Source organism: Hetaerina americana, unplaced genomic scaffold (assembly GCF_022747635.1).
Source record: "Hetaerina americana unplaced genomic scaffold, ioHetAmer1.1.p SCAF_17, whole genome shotgun sequence".
NCBI lineage: Eukaryota > Metazoa > Arthropoda > Insecta > Odonata > Calopterygidae > Hetaerina > Hetaerina americana.
The window spans coordinates 8,024,378-8,036,557 of record NW_027286730.1 but is presented as its reverse complement, the minus strand read 5'-3'; the positions used below and the strand labels follow the sequence as shown (position 1 = coordinate 8,036,557).

Genomic DNA, 12,180 nt, shown 5'->3' with positions numbered 1-12,180 from the left:
ACTTTTGAGGAAAGAAACTGCTTGTGCCCTTAAACCTTAAATCTTTCTTTATTTAATAATATTTATCTTTCTTGTGTGATGATTAAAGCAACTTAAACTGATGGAGAGATAGAAATAGATGCAAAAATGTGAATATTTAATTTTAACACCTGAATAACTACTAAGTTATTGCAATTCCACCCAATACAATTAGCAGAAATGTCAGGGCTCGGCAAGCCCCGAGGATCATAACCTTAGCGGAGGGCTTGAATTTTCCAAGAATTCAATGGTCGGCTGATGAGGTCACGGTAGTTGGTGGGAAGGCATAAGAAGTTAAAAAAATTAGGCGGGTTGATAGGGGGCCTACTTGTTTCTACATCCTCCAAGTTATACTATCGAGACCAATGACGTGGATTAACAGAAAAGTTAACGTACATCAGAAAATAAGCGACGATTCAACTGTATCTAAAGTGGGAGAGATCTCAATGAAAGGGGCTTGAAAACAAAATACAGAATGGCTATATAAAAAAGGAGGTATTGTAGGTCTCCACTCCTTTGAAAAATTAATTCTGAATAGATAAGTGCATCCCGAATATCAAAGAATTCGTGATGAATTTAAAGAGGTTATTGAGGAGGAGGAAACAACTCTTTCGAAAAGAACGGTCGAAGAAATTTCTAACTCAAGAGCCGCCAACCGCCAAATCATCTTAACGGAATATCATCAAATCAAATTGATATGAATGTTACAAAATGTTACCTCGCTTATTAAAAAGCGATGAGAAAATAGCCAACGACACTCAAAAAATGTACTGAGAATCAAAACAAAGGGACAATTTGGTTTTTAATCTTCATAAATGATCTTCTAGTAAAAATTAATTGTCAAATTAGGCTTCAACGGATGACTGCATTATCTACAGAAAGTTTGAGAAATAGAGCGATCGCGTTGGTCCACAAATTGATGTGAATAAAATGCTTGATAATTGAGGAATTTTATGTATATGTGAGAAATTTTATGCATAAATGTACATTGAATATTGGCGCGGTAAAGTGTTGGACTAACTGACCATGAGACCCGAGTTCGATTCTCGGGCATGACTCCCTGGGTAACCTAAGCTACACCTGAGCTTGGTGATTTTTCGGGTACGAGAACTTCTCGGGAAACCGTGGAAGGTACAGGGAGTGGATCAAGCTCTCTACCCTGATGAGTGAATTTCACAGGCCTATGGGCTTAGAGTGAGCTCCACAATCACTAATTAAAACCCACCTTTGGGTAGATAACAGTGTCGTTGCATTGAAAGTATTTTACCATTTGAAAACCTACTAAATTATAGCAATTTCACTCAATAAAACCAATTCTTGGTGAACCATTTAAACCAATTCTTGGTGATCATTAAACCTTGTTTTCTGCAGAGTTCAATATTTTTCTTTCCTGATTCTTCCTTCATTCTAATCCGTTGTCCCCCAGCTCGGTGTTATCTAACTACTTCGGCTTTTATTGCGATCAAATCTTCTTTCACTAAAAAATGTTTACCTTCAGAAACACCTACGATATAATTCTCTAATTGATCGCGTTCTTGGTGGCATGTGCACCAGAGCAATGATCAAGTTCGACCGTTCTGCTTGTATTTCAACTACTATCAATATTCTAACCGTTGCTTCATCTATGTTGACCACGTTTCTTCCAAATTTTTTATTCAATATAATAATAACCTTTTGATTGCTCTCGGTTACCCCACTATATAACTCCACTGGCTATGTAACTTTCTTTCCCTTAATTCTGTACAACTTTGCACAGCCCTAAAACATCTATATTTCCTCTTTTAATCCCTCACTTTTTATTCTTCAATTTTCTTGTTTTTCTTCTCAGCATTCTCTTAACGCTCCAAGTTCCTGTTTTTAATTGTTCACAACTTTTTTGCTTCTTCTGTGCTGCTACCGTTCCGTTTACCTTGTATTTCGTGAGTTGACGACCGCGGAAGTTGTGCCTACTCCACTGCAGGACACGATGCAAGGCCAATTGGGTAGTTACCAGGAATCATTGTCTCTATACTCTCCATCATTAAAGCCTTTGCATGAATAGTTGAGGTGATTGTTTTTCCTTATTTTCCTTAGTATTGTTTTTAACGTCAGCCAATCGCTCAATGGTCGCTACTCTGGGGTCAGACGCCTTTTTGGCTGCCTCAAAGAGGAACAGACGCAGCACGGACTGCTATTACTAATTCTTTGACCTATATGGAATGGGTGACCTTACCTTATTATTTCTTCCGCCAGCACAGATCTAGTGGTACAAGAGGACACTACGTCAGGATAATGGGAAATTTACAAATATTATGGAAATACGAATATATATCTTGCCTTTGTAAGTTATTTATTAGTTATGAGTGTCATTTTCAAAATAAACAATTCAAAATTTGGGCCTAAAAGTTGACTGATTATTTAAAAGAAAATATATTTACATTCTTGAACAAAGCTTACCTAAAATCTCTCTAAACACGAATTATCAGCCATACGTGTATTTAACAATGCATGCATATGAGCCAGGAGAACACGGAAAAATTAGTTAAAGAGAATTTATGCGTTCCTTGGCAGTGTTTTTTCGATCCTATATGAAACAGGATGAATTTGATTCATGAATAAAATGTAAATGATCTTTAATGAACTCTATACAATTATACTTGATGATAGTAGTTCTTAGTGATAATACTTGTTCTCTTAAAATCAAATTACCTTTAATCTAGGTAACACTATAAGTGTTTTCACTCACCTACAAGTATTGCTGACATTTATTCTGAGTTCTTTAGTCATTTGTTAATTTTATGTAAAAGTGCGGCATTAAAATGAACTTTGGAGGAAATGGGCTTTTAATTGTTTTTCGCCGTTATGGAGGAACCCAAACGCACCGCGGCGGCAGACTTTTTCCACCCAAGGCAAGAGAGAATGGCTGCAGTATCAAATAGATTGGCCGGAGTACGACACGGTGAACCAAACGTACCTTCTCCTCGGTAAGTGATTTCATTTGTTTCAGTAGTGTATGAGTATATTCGTATTATAAGTTAATAAGCAACTTACTGCGACAGCAAGCCTTTAACACCAATGGCAGCTGGTCAATTTTTTCTAAACATCGAAAATAAGTTCATCCTATGACAAAAGTGAAAGAAGGCCAGTTTACCAGCACCTTTTTGATGTAGTTTTGTTAATTTTATGACGTTATATTTTAAATTTTGTAAAATTTACGGTGGTTGTTTGGTCAAAATATATGTATGGTTTGGTATAACTTTGTAAGAAATAGTTCTATCAAGAACTCTTCTCCAATGCTGCTGATGGGTATTTTAGTTAAATATTTGTAATAATTTAACTATTTGACGGCGTAGAAATAAAGTCTATTTTTACTGATGAATAATACCGAAGGCAGTAAAAAGTATTTACTTACTAAATAATGAAGTCTTTTCATGGTTCATATTCATGGTTTAATGAATAAAAATTAGCTGTTAAAATGGAAAACCTTTGCATACACAAATACAAATACAATTTTTTTGAATCAAGAATCCAAAAAAAAAAGTAAAATTTAATTGCTGTAACTTTGCCAAGAACAATCGATTTTATCAAATTGGTATCACGAAAATGAATTTTTAATTAGATTTTTGAAACTATCACTCATTGAAACAATATTTTTACCAATGTTAAAATTTTAATTTCAGGTATTCCTCCATCTATTGGGCGCCACTATCGCCGCCGGGCGACGGACTTTTGGAACAGAGAAATCCCTCAATTGATATCCGATCCTAACTTCATTAGGGTTGACACGGAACCCATGTATCCCGGCGGAAAACCGAAGCCATTCCCCAAACCCTCAAATAACGACGACGGCCCTATCTGGGACCCTCCTGAGTTTCCGCCTTCCTTCATCCCTCCCCCAAGACACCGACCTCCTTGGATTTTACCCCCAGACACCCCTGATTCGTTCCCCACCGGTCCGAATATGTATGAGAAGCACCGCCCCGGTATGGATGAGGAGACCACTATCGCCCCAGAGGCTAAGGAAACGGTGACGGCCGGAATCTCCGATTCGTCCACGTTCAACCTCATCGTGATCGTGGGTGCGTGCTTCCTCGCCGTCAACCTATGCGTCTTCGCTGGCCTATATTATCAACGAGACAAGATCCGGCGGCTACTGGCGCCTAGAAGGGCCGGGGGCCGGCCGGACGTGGCGGGGCTAGCCGACGAGAAGACGGTGGGCTCTGCGCCGTCGGCAGAGAAGCAGGGCAAAGGCCGGTCAACGGCGACGCCCCTACTGGGTGCCCTGAGGAGACTCGGAGGTGGTGGAAAGGGCGAGGACGGCAAGAAGAAGATGCACCGTGGCGAGGAGGACGAGGAAGATGACGCGGAGGCCGAGGTCCAGCGGAGGAGGCGGTGGCTGGCGAGGCAGTGCAGCGCGAGCACCATGGACCCCCATACCAAAGTAAGGGAGAATAAACTTATTAGCCCAACAGTAGGTATTTGAAAGTTCAATTTTATAAAATTTATTTTACTGTATTTAATAAATTTATTTCTATTGTTCTGTCCACCTGCCTGAGCTTTTCCAAATGTTTCTCTTTGAGGGAATTTGCTTCGAAGGAAATGGTTTCATATAGTATGAATAATTGGGACGAAATGCTTATTTTTCAAGATAATCTGTTTGTAGAAGAAATGACTCCAGATAATACCTGATAATTTTTATACTATGGGTACTCTACGGACTTTATTTTACCTGCTAAATAATCCCTTCATCATTTGTTGATAACGTAGAGGACAATATTAATTATCCCAGTCTCTTTCTTTCTCTAGCACACAGAGTCATGTTACCGCCTCCTTCAACATTCCACTATACGAGGGCCTTTCGATAAAAAGTGGTCATAAATGATATTGTTCTTTTTTTTCAGGTAATCTACCGGTTAAGGTAGGTTTTTGGATGGAAACAACTACCAAATAAATATTTAATTACTCCTAACAAAACACAAAATCCATCATCCTACTCTATATCAGGTCCCTCTTAATCTCTGAGTACTTTCTTCCTCCCTTCATCCCGTTCAACATCCCTATCCTGTTCCTTCCCTTTCCTCTTTTGCCCAAAATTCTACCCTCTATCACAGTCTTCAACATCCCACTGCCGGTCAACACCCCCTTCATCCACTTTTCCTGCCTCCATAGGATTGCTCCCAACAAACCTCTCTCTTCGCCCACCATACCAAGTACTTCCTCATTTGTTTTCATCACTGTCCATTTCACCTTCTCCATTCTTCTCCACACCCACATTTCAAAAGCCTCCAGTCTACGTCTATCCTCCTGCTTCAATGACCACGTTTCCGCGCCGTACATAGCTACGCTCCATATCAAAGTTTTTACGAGTCTTTTCTTAACATCCTTACTCAAAGTCCCTGTCATCAACTCCGTCCTTCTTGTGAAAGCCTCTTTGCCTAGCGCAATTCTTCGCCTTACGTCCCTACTACTTTGACCGTGTTGGTCCAAAACACTACCCAGATACGTAAACTGTTCCACTTGCTCTATTTTTTGCCCACCTATTTTAATGTTAAGCTTGGCCTTTTTCTTCCTAGAAAATCGCATAACCTTTGTTTTATTAATATTGATTCTCATCCCATACCTGTCGCACTGAATTTCCAATTCACTCAGCAATGCTTACAGCCCCTTGGCTGACTGACAAACTAAAGCTTGGTCATCAGCAAACCTGACTGATTTTACGAATTTTCCGCCCACCTTCATTCCTACCTCCAGTTCTTCCCATGCCTCTTTGATCATTTCCTCTGCATACAGGTTGAACAGCAACGGTGATAATGGGCAACCCTGCCTTACACCCCTTCCTAACACTGCCCATCCTGACTCCCCGTTTCCAACCCGCACCTTAGCAGTCTGAGACATGTACAGGTTGCGGATTAGCCTCCTTTCCCTCTTATCTATTCCTATTTTCTGCAGAATACTCATTAGTTTATCCCAATTCACTCTATCAAACGCTTTTTCGAAATCTACGAAACAGGCAAATACATCCTGGTTGTGTTCTATATTCCTCTCGATTAATAATCTCATTACTGCAATGGTATCACGCGTACCTCTCCCCTTCTTGAACCCAAACTGATCATCCCCTAAGTAATCATTTGCCCTACTCTCTATCCTTTTGTTTATGATCCTGAGAACAACTTTAGCTGCGTGGGATATCAAACTAATTGTCCTATAGTCCTCACATGATGTAGCCTTGACCTTTTTCGGAATAGGAACTAAAACTAATCTCACGAAGTCTTCCGGCCAGATTCCCTCCTCATAAATACTACGGATCAGCCCAAATAGCCTCTTCCTCCCACATTTTCCTAAGCATTTTAAAAGTTCCACGGGAATGTTATCCACCCCCACGGCCTTATTTAGTTTCATCTCCCTTAATGCCCTTTCTATCTCATAGTCTAGTATGCCTGGACCTAAGCTGTCCTCCTCTACGTCATTTTCTTTTTCAATGTCTAACTTTGTTGGTCTGAGTTCTTTACTATACAGTTCTTCTATATACTCCTTCCATCTCTCTTGGATCTTTACTGCGTCAACCTTACCCGCCTTATCTCTAACTGTTAGCATAGCTCTTCCTTTCTTACTTCCCGATAACGATTTAACTTTGCTGTACAGCGCACCGATTTCACCCTTCCTCTGCAGACTTTCCATATCCTCGCACTGCGTCTTCTACCATGCTTCTTTTGCTTTATTTGTTGCCCGCCTCAATTTATTGTTCATTTCTTTGCACTTCATTTTGCCCAATTCTGTATTTATATTCTTCCATTTTCGCCGCTCATCCATCTTTGTAATCATCTCATCCGTGATCAATGGTTTCCTAGTCCTTTTAGCGTTTACGCTTCCAATAGTGTGTTTTTCAGCTTTAGACAACCCTTTCTTTATCATTTCCCATTTTTCTTCGATAGTACTAAGCCCTTTATCATCCTCCATGATTTTCTCTACCGCCTGCTTGTAGTCCTTCCTTTTCAACCCATTTAATGCTTCTACATTCCATTTTGAACTCGCCGCCCGTGCCTTATCTTTTTGAAACGTACGCTACATTTCATAACAACTAAATTGTGGTCTGAGTCCGCATCCGCCCCCGGGAAGCTGTGGGAATTTATCACACTGTTCCTAAACCTGTGTCTAACCTGGATATAATCTAGCTGATATCTTCCTGAGTCACCTGGCATTTTCCATGTATACCTTCGTCTTTTGTGGTGTCTAAACCAAGTGTTGGTGACGACTAAGCCCTGTTTCCTGCAGAACTCAACTGCTTTCTCCCCGCGGACATTCCTCGTGCCTAAACCGTAGTCACCCACCTCATCAACATCTCTTCCTTCGCCTACCGTCGCATTCCAATCCCCCATCACTATCAAATGTTTCCGTGCAGGAACGCACGCGATCATGTCCTCTAACTGATCGTATATCCTATCGACCTCTTCTTCCTTATGGTTGCTCGGTGGCATGTATACCTGAATAATAACTAAGTTCGTCGGTTCTGCTTTTATCTCCACTAGTAGTATTCTATCCGTTACCTGCTCTATGTTGACTACGCTTTAGCTACCTCTTCATTTAATACTATGGCAACCCCTCGTCGACTCTCGTCCCCACCGCTGTATATTATTCTATACTTATCACTCCAGTAATCCCTGCTATCTTTCCATCTCACCTCGCATAGACCTAAAATATCTATATTTCCCCTTTCCATCTCTCGCTTAACATTCTCCAGTTTCCCTGTCCTAATCATTGTCCTGACACTCCATGTTCCTATTCTAACTAATGTGGTCTTTTTCTTCCGAGTCTTCTGTCCTGCTGGTGCTGGTTTTCCCTTGCAAGGGTTTCGTGGGATGACGACCGCGGAAGCCTTGGCTCCCCCGCTGCCGGGCACGACACACGGCCGATTGGGCCGAGCCCCGTGGTTGCCAGGACTCAAAATATCTCTATTGTCCATCATATTTTTCTTGGGAATGATAATTGAGGTGGTTTCCCGTTGCCTTCCTCAATAGTGTTTTTAACGTGACACCATCACTTACTGGCCGCCCCACTGGGGTCAGACGCCATTGCAGCCGCCCCACTGAGGAACAGACGCCTTGTGGACTACCTTTCGTCTGGCTCCTAACCTTCGACCTATCTGGCATGGGTGACCCCACCAGGAGCAATTTTTATTACTCCCGCCAGCACAGCTCTAGGGGTCATCGGAACGCACAAGCCCTTCCTCCACGTCAAGGTTATAGTCCGGGGAGGGTATTGTTCTTTAAATAATTTAAATTTTTGTACCTTAAAGTGGAACGTCTATATGGGAAATACGAGGGTCATCCGGAAAGTAGTACCCGTTCGTGCCGCATGAAGTGCTGACGACGCGAGTAGCCGCTGGACGAGGTCAGATAGCTTCAGTGGCTTGTCTGCCTTCTCTGAGCCAAGTTGCGTGACGCTAGCATTGCCTGTGTTGTTTCTGTGATTGTTTACAATGTTTAAAAAAATTGAGAACGCCGCCAGTTGTGAAGTGAGGGCAGTGATTAAATTCCTCAATGCAAGAAACGTTCGCCCATGTGATATTCATCGCCAATTAAAGGAGGTGTATGGAGACAATGTAATGGACGAGTCGTCTGTTCGGCGGTGGTGTCGCAACTTCAACATGGGGAGGGGGAACACACACGACGATGAGCGTTCGGGGAGACCGTCTGTCATTACAGACCAACTGGTGAGCTCAGTTGACGAATTCGTGAGGAACGATCGGCGCGTCACAATTGATGACATCTGTGAGCATTTTCCCAATGTTTCTCGAACAATTGTTCATGAAATTGTTAAACACCATCTGCATTATGCAAAAATTTGTGCAAGATGGGTCCCTCGCGTATCTCAATGAGCTGGCGGCGAAGGACTATGCAGCAGGAATACAGAAACTTGTCACACGTTATGACAAATGCCTTAATTTGCTTGGAGATTATGTTGAGAAGTAGTTTAAAGTATCCTCTTTCAAATAAAGTTTTTTATGTTTGTTAATATTTACTTTTGTGTCTTTATTTCACGAACGGGTACTACTTTCCGGATGACCCTCGTAGTTCATTGATTATGATCTATTATTACTTCAGGGGTAGCCGTTGCAATTTAAAATGTTCCACAAATCAATTACTCACTAAGTTAGTTAAAAATATCAATTGATGAAGCAGTAGCAGATTATGTCCATGCATGTTGATATGGTATGTAAGCGATAAAGTTTGTTGAACCATGAGTGAAAAACTACCATAATATTCCTAAACCCAAACGATGCCAAAGTTGTTTCTGTAAGACTATTAACTTACGATGATGTGGATAAGAAAGTCTGGCTGTCATTAAATACTATTATCTCAATCACTGTCGAAATCAATTTACTGACAAAATGGATGGATATATATTTATATCACGAATTAAATTAATTAATGAAAGTAATATGTGGGAACAAAATGTGCATGTCTATCAATTTCATCATTTATTATCAGCATCAAGATATGATAATATGAATGTTCAAATGTAATTTTTTTTCCTTAAATTATGATAAACCTATAAGAAGTGAGGATATCATGGTGACGAAAATATTTAATGAGTGAATCATCAATTTTTACATCGTAACCGTCTCCAATTTTTCGGCTTTTGGTATCGTATGTTGAAAAGTTGTTTTTAATGAAAACCAATGAATATTGTACCAATACGTATGTAATGTCTAATGAATTATGTGAATGATTCGGGAAAACAATGCGTGCACATTTTTTCTGTCTCGGACCAATTAAATTAAAGAAAATTACAATAGTCTTTTTCTTTGACAAATTGTTGATGAGATAAGTGCTTATATAATAATAGGAACGACTGCAACAACTTCAGAGTGTAAAAATCATTCGCCTTGACTGGGACTCGAACCCAGATGCCTCAATATCCGGTCGAGTGCTTTAGCCACTTAAGCTACCGAGGCGTCCTCTTAAACTCTGAAAATTTTGTCAAAGTATGAACACCATAAGTGTTTAAAGTTGGCTTTAACCTCGTGGACAGTGGCGCCTCGCGCACGACTACGAATGCATGTGACATTGTATGTACGGTATTTCGTCACAACATCTAGTTCCTTTAAAAGCCCCAAAATTTCAGAGTTTAAGAGGACGCCTCGGTAGCTTAAGTGGCTAAAGCACTCGACCGGATATCGAGGGATCTGGGTTCGAGTCCCAATCAAGGCGAATGATTTTTACACTCTGAAGTTGTTGCATTGAAATGCACATTAGCGGATGACTCCGTTAAAAGTTACTGTTGCGGCATTTCCCGCAGTTTCTTCGGAATTTGTATAAGAACGACTATTTGACTTGATTATATAACAAGGCGCGTACTTAGAATGTCAACACAATATTGAGAACAAAAAAATGAGATAGTGCGAGCGAGGGATAAATAGAAGCCTAAATGATTAGGGTTGTGAGATGAGATGGAAGGTTAGCGAGGATTTAGTTATAGAATATAATACAACGGAGGGCGCGAGAACCAACGAGGAGTTGCAAAAATATTAATTAAAAAGAGGCTGGAGGAAATGTAGTTGGCTTAATAAACGGAGTGAATATTTATAGTGAAATAAAAGCAAAATCGACGAACTTGGTCATTGTTTGAACGACTAGGGCGGAGCAAAAAAAAGGTCGTACAGAAATTAGAACGAAAGAGAGCTGAATTCTCTAGAGAAAAAATGGGAACATGTCAAACACAGGATATTAAAACCCAGTGCGAGGACTTGGAAAGTTTGCATAAAAAGGGTAACATTGGTGCGCTATACACGATTTAAAAAAAAGATAAAACAATGTCGGAAAATAAGTAGGAAAAATCGTTTCAAACAGGTAAATCAGGAAAATTGGTTTTTGAACTATGTGAAATTCAAGAGCAATTGGGGGGGGGGGATAATCAGAGGAACTATACGGTAAAAACCACAATAGGTTATTTTATAGAAAACCGCAAGGTTATTTTATAGAAATATAATATGATATAGATGAAATAGCATAGAAGAGGGTCTCTTCAGTGACCAGATAGAAGGGTCACTATAGCAGAGTATAAAGTTTTGGGAACAGCTCATCAAAACTATAATGTGGAACGTTTTTTTTTAAAGCATGAAAAAATATTCATTGAAGAAAGATGGTAGGAGTGGATTGGAGATTTTTCTAATGATAGTGTAAAGAAGGTTGAAGAAGATGAACTATACAGACTGATCTTTGAAATAGACTGACCAAAAAAAGAACCTTTCTGTAGAATCGCATAACCTTTGTTTTATTTATACTTGCTCCAATCCCATACCTATCGCAATGAATTTTAAATTAATTCAGCATTGCTTGCAACTCCTTGGCTAACTGACAGACTAAAATATGGTCATCAGCAAACCTAATTGAATTAATAAACTCCCCGTCGACCTTCATTCCTTTATTCAGTTCTTCCTATGATTCTTTAATCATTTCCTCCACATATAGTACAGCACATGTGATAATGGACAACCCTGTCTTACTCGTATTCCTAACACTGCCCATCCATACTCTCCGTCCCACTTTCGTAGTCTGAGACGTAAATGTTGCGGATTTGCCTCATATACATCAAATATAGTCCTATTTTATGCTATACTACTCGTAAATTCATAATTTTTACCAGTTCATCAGTCGAACGCCTTCTCTAAACTTTATAAAACAGGCAAATATGTTCTGATTTTATTCTATATTCCTTTTTATTAATTATCTTGTTAACACAATGGCATCACGTGTTTCTTCCTAATCCTAAACTGTTCACCTCTTTAGCAATCATTTGCTCAGTTCCGCATCCCTTTGTTGATTCTGAGAAACCTTTTTGCAGCGTGTGAAATTTAATGTATCACTCTGTAGTCCTCACACTATGTAGCCTTTACCTCTTTTAAAATGGCAACTAACACTAATCTCTCAAAGTATTTCAGCGAGATTACTTTCTTATAAATGCTACAAATTAGTCCATGAAGACTCTTCCTCCAGCATTTTTTTAGACCTTCAAGTAATTCCGCAGGAATGTTATCAACCTAAACAGACTTAGTTTATTTTATTACCTTTAATGCACTTTTTATCTCATCGTCGAGTACACCTGGACCTTAGCTATCTTCATCTACGTCATATTCTTTTCTGTGCCTTGCTGGCCTAAGTTCTTTACCATACAGTTCATCTT

The 12,180-nt window shown here is 39.9% G+C and overlaps 1 protein-coding gene across 1 annotated transcript in view; it reads left to right on the top strand.

Annotated features, from left to right (window-relative positions):
• The window catches only part of Nlg1 (Neuroligin 1), a 57,295-nt gene that overhangs the window by 33,412 nt on the left and 11,703 nt on the right, over window positions 1–12,180 (top strand). The window contains exons 8-9 of the mRNA XM_071584294.1: window positions 2,866–2,981; window positions 3,678–4,438. Of these exons, the coding sequence (XP_071440395.1) occupies window positions 2,866–2,981; window positions 3,678–4,438 (877 nt within the window). The remainder of the gene's footprint in view (window positions 1–2,865; window positions 2,982–3,677; window positions 4,439–12,180) is intronic.